Source organism: Chinchilla lanigera, unplaced genomic scaffold (assembly GCF_000276665.1).
Source record: "Chinchilla lanigera isolate Chin_1 unplaced genomic scaffold, ChiLan1.0 scaffold00045, whole genome shotgun sequence".
NCBI lineage: Eukaryota > Metazoa > Chordata > Mammalia > Rodentia > Chinchillidae > Chinchilla > Chinchilla lanigera.
Genome location: NW_004955446.1, coordinates 7554510 through 7565814, shown reverse-complemented (window position 1 = coordinate 7565814; position 11305 = coordinate 7554510). Strand labels below are relative to the sequence as shown.

General features: G+C 34.0%; 1 protein-coding gene across 5 annotated transcripts in view; it reads right to left on the bottom strand.

Annotated features, from left to right (window-relative positions):
* Positions 1–11305, bottom strand: part of LOC102029678 (DNA excision repair protein ERCC-8) — a 42280-nt gene that overhangs the window by 8559 nt on the left and 22416 nt on the right. For all 5 annotated transcript variants that reach the window (XR_262377.2, XM_005392653.2, XM_005392654.2 and 2 more), the window contains 5 exons: positions 11050–11118; positions 9629–9695; positions 6311–6411; positions 4610–4734; positions 1272–1469 (listed from right to left, as the gene is read on the bottom strand). Coding sequence is in view for 4 of the 5 variants with exons in the window: in XM_005392653.2 (XP_005392710.1) it covers positions 1272–1469; positions 4610–4734; positions 6311–6411; positions 9629–9695; positions 11050–11118 (560 nt within the window). In the remaining variant the exon portion in view is untranslated. The remainder of the gene's footprint in view (positions 1–1271; positions 1470–4609; positions 4735–6310; positions 6412–9628; positions 9696–11049; positions 11119–11305) is intronic.

Sequence of the window (11305 nt, the reverse complement as noted above, 5' to 3'; positions counted from 1 at the left end):
GCAGTCTGGAGGATACATAAATAGCTGAATATTTTAATAATACTGTCATGCTAGTGTATACTGGTTACAAAATTAGGCCTATATATCTTATTGCACAATGTCTGGAACAAATTCAGTAACTCATATTAATGAATGAATGGACAGGTGTTTCCTCAGGTGATAAAGTCCCTAGTAAAGTTCTACTAATCCATAATTTGAATTCTATCAGTATTTAACTTTCAAGAACTTCATTCTCCTTACCAACAAAACAGAAGAAATAACAACTATCTTGCTAAGACTCAAAGGAGTACAAGAGGTAATAGGTGCAAACATTCTTTCACAAAAGCCTGTTCCAAAACCAAGACAGAGAGAGGGGGAGGGAAATAAGATTCAGAGGGGAAGGTCGTGAAGTCCTGTGTACATGTGCCAAGTACCTATGAGGAATGCGATTATCATGTACTACAGACATATGTAAGAATAATACATATACTTACATATATACACATATACACAAATACACAAACACACAGCAGAAAGGGTTCAAGAGATGCAGCGAGGGGGAGAGTGGGGTTGGAAGGGGTTTAAAGAAGGAATTAAGAAATGTCATATACATGTAACAACTCCCCATAATAAATGTAACCATTATATACCACAAACATGTACCAATAAAAACAAGAGATTACAAAAACACCTGTTCCTTTGATAATATGAGACAGTTCACAATAGTAAAGAAGGAAAAGCCACAGCAATTTATGAGTTGCATTAATTCACTGTCATATTTTTGTCAGCCATTGGCAGAAAAACGGGAAGAAATAAAATTTCAGACATCTTTACATATACATAAAGCAAGATGTACTACATTGAGATTAAAAATTGATATTTCATTTCTTTACTCAAACACTGCAAATATTTTATTTCATCTGAGATTTTCAGTGGCTATATGCAACCCATACACACAAGACAGAAAGTTTATCCCAGTCGCACAGTATTATCTTGAGCCATACATACACCCTATGCTATCCAAAATCAAGATTATAACATTCTGTTTTGTTTTGTTTTGTTTTTTTCCGGTACCGGAAATCGAACTCACGACCTTGCGCTTGCCAGGCAGGCGCTGTGCCGCTGAGCTAAATCCCCAGCCCCGACTATAACATTCTGTATCAAATAAACAGTTAACTATGTTTTAAAAATATTACCCCGCAGAACGAAATCACAATTTACTCTTTTATATACAACCAATCTGGCAAGCTAGCTACGTAAACATTTTAAATTCCCGTAAGTATCATTCTTACCTGGAAATTAGACTGAAACACACAGCAGTCAACACTTTTATAATGTCCCTTAAGCATAGTTATCTGTTCTCCTGAGTACACTGTATAAACAGCAATCGTGCTGCCATATGGTACAAAAACGAATTCTGAACTGCAGCCACAGGAAACAGTGAATTTCAATCCTTTTTTACTGTTGTTAAAAACTTTTCCATAGTTTACCTGTAGGATTAAAATCATAGTTACTCATTTCTTAAATCTAAATTTAAAAAAAAGGATTGAAATAAATACTTCCTTTAAAGATCAGAATCTTCTATAGAAATGTTATTAATTTTATTTTGAAGAGAATAAAAAACAATAAAAATGATACAGAATTTCAAAACAAGATGACAGGAAATGAATAATGGTTGTTATACTGTATATTACCTTCAAAGTAGTTCCTCAGATTACCGGATACAGGCATGCAAAATTCATCAAGCAATTAAGCATTAACTGTTTCTTTCAGTAAACCAATAGAAATTAGTAGTAGAATTATCTTAGCTATATTGTGTGTGTGTGTATATAATTTTCATCCTTCCCCTCTTTGTCTTTCTTTCTTTCTTTCTTTCTTTGTTTCTTTCTTTCTTTCTTTCTTTCTTTCTTTCTTTCTTTCTTTCTTTCTTTCACTCATTCATTCATTCATTCTTCTCCTTTCCCCCATTCCAGTTGTTCTTTCCTTTTCACGAGTTTCTTTCCCTTTACAAAGCCTGGTATTTTTATAAAATGCAGTATAATTATTGAGCTATAAAGAAAGATAAACTCGGGGCTTTTATAGGTAAATGGATGCAACCAGTGACCATACTCAAAAGTGAAATAAATGAGACTCGCATGTGTAAACATTGTATTGCCTCCCTAGTGTAAGAAACTGAAAGAAAGGTCATTAAATTTAAATGATATGTTAAGTATCTTAACAGAAACAAGGTCCAGTGACACGTGTACCTTTCATATAGGACAAAAAACAGTGGACAAAACACAAGGGCAGATGTTCATATGTCAATCTTAATAGAAATAAAAATGTAAATAAAGGCAATCTTCAACAATCATTTTAGACTGGCAAAAAAATGTTCTTAAGAGGTACTGAAAACTATGCTAAGCAAGTGTTGTATCACTAAACTACATTCTCAGTCCCTGGTTTGACAAACTTTAAGAAACATAAGACATTCAATACTGGCACCAGTGAGGCAAACATGTCAGCAGCATTACATTTTAGTTATTTTTCCTAAAAGGGCAAAACAGTTTATTATGCAACAATGTAGATATTCCCTTAGGGGAGTGAGTGCATTAGAAATAACCTCCTACTCCTTTTACTAAAAATTTAATTGTGGTTAACAACACAAATTTTTCCGTCTTAACCATGTTTAGGAGTCCAGTGCAGTGGCATTAGGTTCATTCACACTGTTGTGCAGTCATTATCAAGGTCCATCTCTGGAACTCTTTTCATCTTGCAAAACTGTATGCGATGAACAACACAGGTATTCTTATCCCTCAATGGAGTAATTGTTCCTGTACGCTAATGTTCAGAAAATAACTAAACAGTACAAACAGCCCTGAGAAATTACCTGAAAGGGCAGCATTATCTAAAAAGGAAAACAACTGAGAATGCATGTGTGTTCCTAATGTTATGTGAACTTTGTTTTAAAGAAATCATGTTATGAAAACTGCGCAGGAAATAAGGACACAGGCTAAGTATTAAAAAGCACAGAACGTAGTAAAAATGTGTGAACTATAATTTCAAATTAATGTAAATAACTATGCAAATGGGACAAATATTAAAATTCTACTCTCGTGTAGTCTGCAAGCTCAGTCACGATAAGCACTGCCAGAGCAGTTAGACATGCAGACTTCAAGGCCTCATCCCAATATTACTGAGGAACAATTTTTAAAAAAAAAATCCCCAGTGAACCTATATGTGGAGCAAAGTCTGAGAAGTTTTGATGTTGGAATTAAAGAAATGGACAGGTCCACTTCTCTCCGATAATTGAAACCTATAATTAATCATTTGGGATTTATAAATATATAGGTCACGAAAATCTTCTTCTGTGCCTAATATTAGATTTTAAATGGTGATTTTCATATTTTTCTTTTTCTAAAGGTCGGGTAGAGGTATGTGTGCATATATATACAAATAGAAACCCTGACCCCAAGTAGATATATGTAATAAACTGTGGGTATCATCCTTTAATATTTAACAGAAACAAGTGCACCACAGTAGCAGTGATATAAGCGGGTTAAACATTACATTTGCACAGTCAACAGACTTTGGGTTTTAAATCTATTTTTTGGGTCCAGTATGAGTAAATGATTTCACCTTTGAGTTTCATGTTGCTAAGATGTAAAACATAAATAACATTACTTATCATAGTTATTGTGAAAAAGCAGGTGACATAGTAAGTCTTTAAATTTATTAACTCCTAGGCACATTTAAAAGTTTAACATTCCCTCACTTGTATCTACTGACTCTACGTGTACAATAATTTGTAGAATGATATGGAGGGGGTAGAGACAAAACACAAAACACTTCTCAAATAAAACTATGTTCTAGCACTTATATGCTAATTATTATTGGTATTGTAGCTGTATGTAAACTATTGATAAATAGTAGCTGTTATTATTATCAAATTATAAACTTTTGTTAGCTTATTCATTAAGTTATTAAAGCACAGATATACCTGGTAAGGACCACAGCACACATAAATGTAAGTACTAGAAATTATGTCACTGGGAGAATCTAGCCTTTTAGAGTTAGGGGTGTGACTCAATGGGAAAGTGCTGGGCCGAATGTTTGAGGATGTGAGTTCAATCCCTAGCACTGCAAAAAAATAAATAAAAATAAAAAGCTAGCACTTTCAAAACATACTTATTCCAGTGTTCAATGAAGTGCTATATTTTCTAACATAATAATCTTCTGTGGTTTTGTTTATAAGTCATTTATACTATACAATTAAACTCTGTATAACTTTTATTTATAGCAGTAATTCTTAGTTTTTTATTCCTTCCCAAAATACCTGAGCAATATGAGATGCTACCCTTAGGATCGGCACCAGAGTAAAGAATCATTCTCCATTAAGTGAAAGGAATGTGGCAGGGGTGGGCTGGTGAGACATAGTGAGGAAATAGGTACTTTTAAGAAAATGGGTTGGGGATATAGCTCAGTGATGCAGCGCCTGTCTGGCAAGCATGAGGTGCTGAGTTTGATTTCTGGTGCCCCTACCAAAGGAAACAGCTATGCTTTAAATGCAATAAATAGAGTTCAATACATAGAGAAACATATCATACATCTATTTTTCACTGCATATCCAAATAAGTACTTAAAAATTGCTTACTAATGTATTTTCTCCACTGGAACTATTCCAGAGCCTCATTCGATTATCTGTACCAACAGTTAGTAGGTGAAGCCCATCGCTTGTAAAACATAAGCCATTCACTTTCCCATTATGAGCAGTGTTTGCTGCAAAGAAAAAGAGTGTATCTTTTCATATATTCAGAAAACATTTAATGCTTAATGATATGTTAATTTAAATACATTAAGGGGCAGCAATGCTTTTAAAAGTATAAATTGGTTATATTTTAAATTAACCAATCTTTCAGATAATTTGAATTTGAAGAACTATATAAATAAGAATCACAAAAATAGAGGAAAAAAACTGGAAAGCATCTTTTGTTTTTTCTGGAGACAGGGTCTCACTATGCAGGTCAGGCTGGCCTTGAACTCACTTTGTAGCTCAAGCTGGCCTAGAACTCGCAACAATTCTCCTGCCTCAGCCTCCCAAGTGCTGGAATTACAGGTGTACGCCACCATGCCCGGCCAGAAAAGATCTTGACAAACAAATTTTTTCATCAAGTAAGCTGTGCTATCAAATTCAATTAAATCCATAACTTAACAGTAAAACTATAAATTAAATATCTCTCATCCCTTATAATTATTTCCATTTCTACATGAACTATTAAAAACCAATAATGCTAGTATTTCCTATTGCTAACGAGTTTAGCAGAAAAAAGATAACTATTCCAGCCTCAATCAAAATTTACATTCCTTTCAAAATGAGAAAGTTTGAGAAAACACAATTTCTAATAGCCTGATGATTTTAAAATGACTTTCAGAAATGATCATGTTTTATGTAGCTCATCTAATATATTTCAGGTTAACTACTAAATCTCAGTGAAACTTTCTACTCAGGAATAAAATTCTACTATAAAACCCAATTGAGGCACATTGTTACAGGGATTGCAGTTCACACATGAATTGCAAGTTTTATGCTGACACGGTGGCAATAATATTAAAAACTTCTGTCATGTACTGGGGGTTCCTAACTGGCATTTAATTTGTATGGTTGACCTCAGTGGAAGAAAAATCAGTAAACCAAGTTAATCTAGAAAAGGTTCTCTTTGAAAATTTAGAGGCAAAAGACACTGATATACTTTCTTGTTTTTGTTTTAAATTTTTATTACTATGTTTGCAGTAGATAATGATTACATTCATCATACATAGCTCAACGTACACTTTATAAATCCCCTTCTTCACCCTCCCTTTCTCCTTCTTCTGTTACTGGTATCTTGGAGAAACACATCAGAATATAACTTAAGGACTTTAGAAAGGGATTTATGGTGTATGCCTGTTATAGTTTATATGTAAAATATCCTCCATAAGTCTCGCTTTCAGAGGTGGAACCTGGCTGGAAAGGGCAGGTCCCTGAGGGTGTAGTTTAGGAGGGTGTATTAGCATTTAGGGACCTTCCCTTGTCACTCTGCTTCTGAGCTTCTATGTGGTGAACAGCTTTCTGCCATGCCACTTCTGCCTTGAAGCCACCACGCCATGGACTACAGCTACTGAAACTGTAAGCCAAAATAAACCTCTCTTCCTTTCAGTAGTATCAAGTATTTTGTCTCAGTGACTAAAACATGCCTTAAAAGTTTCTTAATGTTTATAATGTGTCAATATACACATATTGTGTGGCTTCAATTAAAAAACTTCAACATAAAAATACTATCATTGTCATGTTTGGTATTTATAGAATCTTCATTACCTGACTCAGCAGCTTGTGACTTCTCTCCATTATGTTGATCAAGAGTAATCAAACATCCTGATGCTTTCCTCACATCCCACAATTTTACTCTACTGTCAGCACTGAGAAGAAAGAAATGTTACATTGACAAAATGTCACCAGGGTAGCAACTACCCTCACCGACTCTTCTAGCTTTATGGTTCACAGAGATTCCATCACATTAGCACCAATGTATTTGTACAATGGGACTGTTGTACTTTTGCATTTTCAGCAAATACTCAACACTCAAAAATCACATAAAAATGTGAAAAAACAGCAAGGATGAATAATCTTCTGTTTTTAAGATCACAAGGACAAAACTGTGTTGCTTTTTATATTGCTTTTCTTTACATGAGCATCTTTTCCTCCAAGGTTCTAGCAAGTCTGTTAGTACATCACTTCCACTGTTGTTACTCAAAGCCTGTCAAGATAATCAGTTAACTAATTTCACTTTAAGAATCATTCTGGGCTGGGAATACAGCTCAGTGGGAAAGTGCCTACTTAGCATACACAAAGCCCAGAGTTCAGTCACCAGCACTGTCAAATTAAAATCAAAATATCTATTTGGCATGATTTTGGTGTTTTAACTTTTTACATTAAAAAACCTAGGAAGGAGCAAATGAGGACAAAATATTTCCATTTGGTTTCTTATACTCAAGTCATTTTTTGCCAGTTCAATAAGAACTACATTTGATGTCTCCTAAAAATTACACACTGATGTTCCTTTTTTTTAAGTAGGCAAAAAGAAAGGCAAATATATCCATGATCACATGTCAACTTCTAAGGTATTCCTAAAGAAATGTCCAGAAATTCTATGTGCTCTTAATTCAAATCATAGTATCATGATTTTACAAAGACCTCTAGAATATTGTAAGTCACTGGGTTGTTATAGCTGGTATAATGAGAGGGCATTATGTTATACTTTATGAAGCCCTTTCTCATTACACACAGTTTATACAGTGCTATGAGCATGGTTCTTTTTACAGATCACCATGAAAGCTAGCCAACAGGAGCAGTCAGCAGAAAGGTAGTATGTCCCATTCTCAGGTTAGTTTTCTTTGTTTTTGGCTGAGGAAATTGTCTACAATGGGAGGGGTGACAATTTAAGTCTCTTCTGACACAGCTTACATTTGCAAATGTCCAACTCTTAATATTGGTTACTTAAAATTGGTTACTGTTTCATCCTGACTCAAATTGCTATAGGAATTCCAAGAGCTGAAAGCCTCTCAGCTCCCCTTGGCTCTGGAGAAAACCACTGTAGCATGAACTAGAATATAAACCCACCCAAGATGGACCCACAGTGAGCACCTAGCTCCTCACTTTCATACCTCTCTGGCCAGCCTTTCTAATGCTATATACTATAGACCTTGCTACACTTCAGAAATCACAAATTTCAAAATCACATTCTGCAAACTATTAACAGAAGCTTTGAGGGACTAACCTGTGAGAAGTGCTGGCACTATAAAAAAATCCAGACACAGATCTTTATTGAAACGTTTATATCAAAGTAGGGGTTGCTGATGCAGCTCAGTGGTAGAGTGCTTGGTAAACATGTATGAGGCTCTGGGTTCAATTCCCAGCACACACACACAATTATGCCATAATCTTCATTATTATTTCCTATTTTTTGCCTTTGAATTTTCTTACTGACTTGCATTCTTCTGTTTCATTGAGTTCTTGATCCCTCCTACAGGCTTTTTTATGATTTCTTTCTTTCCTTATACTCATGACTTCAATAATTTTCAGCCACAGGTTTGTACTCTTTTATATATTGAAAATTGTTACATCTGTGTAATCTTGAAGGGAAAAACTGTACCAGAAAAATTGTTCCTTTTAAAAAACTTTCTTCTTTTGAAACTGCCTAGTTCTGAAACAGCTTCAAGGCTCTGTAATTACTTTCTTGACCCCTGTAACCACAAGAGCATAACAAAACATGCAGGATGTCTGATTTTACCAAGTTTCATGACCATTAATCTAGCTTCATAACAGATGACCATTAATCTAGCCTTGTAACCAATGATCTCACCCTGCTAGCCAATCAGAAGAACTCCCAGGCTGTTCTGTCTCATCTTTGTACCTCCTGTTTATGCATTACATAAAAGCTCTAGACCATCAGAGATCAGGGCCTGATATTTTGGGAATGATCCCAATCAGTGCTCATTGATGTAAATGAATCTGCCTCCAAATCCTGGGTGTTGTTTTGGTGGTTCTGTTTCTCATAGCAAACTGATGTTTTGCTTTCTGTAGCTTAGTAGAGCTCTGATTTATGTATTCAATTGAGCACAACTACTCAGCAATCCTAGGTGTTCCTAATCACCTGCCTCTTGCATGTAATCTGGTAATCCAGATTTTAACTAGTGTCCCTCAAAATCGCATCCTCACTTCCATATTTTCAAAGACAGTATCAAGTCTTAGTATATCAAAAAACAATTGAGGTCATTAAGTTTGCATTTCTTGAACTTCTCTGCCAAAGCAATAAACTTACCTCTATTCAGTCCCACTCTTTCCACCTTCTGTTTAGTCTCACAGTACCCACTCTGCGTCAACTCGATCTAGATCTGAACACCTCTCCCCTCCTGTCTATTCAGTGTGATGCAGCATCAGTCATTCCTTCTGCTTCTTATCTTCACCTACTTTTCGCTACTGGTACTTTCTTCTCTGCAAATAAATATGTAATGCGCTTCCTTCCAACAAACATTTCCCCCAAAATTTAGATGCTTCCTTCTTTTCCTATATTACACCCATCAAAAATGTATTTTTTAGGATACCCTCTAATCATTGACTTTTCCACCAGAAATTGGAAGCTTCCCAAAGTTAAGTTACCTCTGTGGCCCAAGTACAAAGGCTGACACAAAGTAGGCAACCAGTAAGTATCAACAAATTTAAATCAATGATGGATCAAATTGAAATCAATATCTGATGGATATTTTCTATCATATTCAAAATAATTGTTGATTAAAAAACGAATAGAAAAGTAACCTTTTGAAAATTAACAAAGTGGTATACTTTTGTGTTAAAAAAATGAAACAATAAAAATGATTTATGAGTAGTCCTGGTTGAATTGCAGAATCTCATGTTTTCTCAGTTCTAAAGGTGATAACCTTTAAGATGGACAGTGAGGATTTGAATGTAAAGGAAGAGTTCTTTGGCTGATGTGAATTAAAATCCCCAACAATATTTCTTTTTACAGCAATTAATAATTAAATATGCTAAAATATGCATCTTTATAAATGTAGTCTTTTAACATGCTTATGGGTACTTAGTACTGTTAATTTAAAAACTAAATAAGCTACATTTTACCTGGCAGTTGCCAAGATATAGTCATATCGTGGTGACCAGGAAACTGCCAATATTTCCTGTCTGTGACCTGCAAATATAATTGTGTGAAAATTCTCAATAAGACACTTGAAAAAAAGATAAAGTTTCAAAAACATTTCCTAATTGTGAATAAAGCATTATAAAGTCATTAGATATGTTCATCATTTTTTCAATATTTATAACAATTTCTGTTCAAATACTAATGTGAAATCTGTAGGGATATTTTTATCAAATGGTATTTTAATATAAGAGGACTTGTTTTGTTTAGAAATGTCAAGTGAGTGCTATCTGAAAAAATTTAGATGTTAGTCTATGTCAGTCAATCCATATAACTCAACCTTATTTATTTCTATAATACAGAACCTTTTGAATAATGCATAAAATAAACAGTTTAAAGCAATAGAAATATCTTCCAGTTTTTCATAAGGTTATAATGGAAAAAAGAATTATTGATTGTAGCATTTGTATAATTTCTTCTTCTAGAAAGCCTGGTGGCAAGTTCATAAGATAAATGATTTCAACATCTTAATTCAGTTTTACCTAACCAAACTATTCAAATCAGGAATTTTCATCGGCCTAGGTTATATAAATATAAAGTCATAATAATATGAAAAGTAGTACCCATGTCACCAAGGTTTCTTGATAATTTGTTTCATAGAGATCAATAATAATGTATATTCAATTATATTCAATCTTTTCATTGTTCAGAATTATCTAATACTGAATAAAAGGTAGCAAAAAAATGTAAATTAGTATACTTTTTCCAAACCATTTCAACATTTTTTTCTAAAATATTTAGGTCAGGGATATAGTTCAGCAACACAAGTGGCTGGCTGGCAAGCGCAAGGTCCTGAGTTCAATTCCCAGTACCCAAAAAATAAATAAAATGAAATGAAATATTACACCACACAAAAATTTGCTTGAACTTTTTGTTTGTTTGTTGTTTTTTTGTTTGTTTGTTTTTTTCCAGTACTGAGAATCGAACTCACGACCTTGCGCTTGCCAAGCAGGAGCTGTGCCACTGAGCTAAATCCCGAGCCCCTTCACTTGAATATTAAAAACATCAGAACAAATATTAAGACAATGCTTATGGGACAACTGCACTGACATAAGTTTCCATAGCAGTTTATCCTTTGAAATGTTGTGATAACTCAAGGTTTTCAGTTAGATCTTGTAGTTTTCATTTCCTTTGAACTTTCCCTACAATCATTGTTCATATAAATGTTTCCTCAATGGTTCAGTTTTGTAAAAATATTGCACAGAAGAATCTTTCTTTCCCTGTTGATTTTTAACAACTACAATAAAATACATCAGTCATACCACTTACAAAGAATACACTGTTAGTAATGATTCTTTCTATTGAATAGTTAAAGTAGTAGTCATTTCAAATTAAAAAAAAATACCCCGTAGAATATGAGAACAGGATCCAGACTTTAAATCACAAAGTTGTACTTTGGGTCCTCTAGTACCAACTGTAAAAACAAATAAAACAAAAGATTAAATATAATTTTCCTACAAATCATCAGCAAAAGTAAAAAACACACCACCTAGAAATCATGACATTTCACAGTATGCATTCAGAAATACAAAAGTATATGCCCAAAATACGTTTAAAATGAAGTTTAATCCTTATAATTAGAAAGATTATTTTAATTCTAC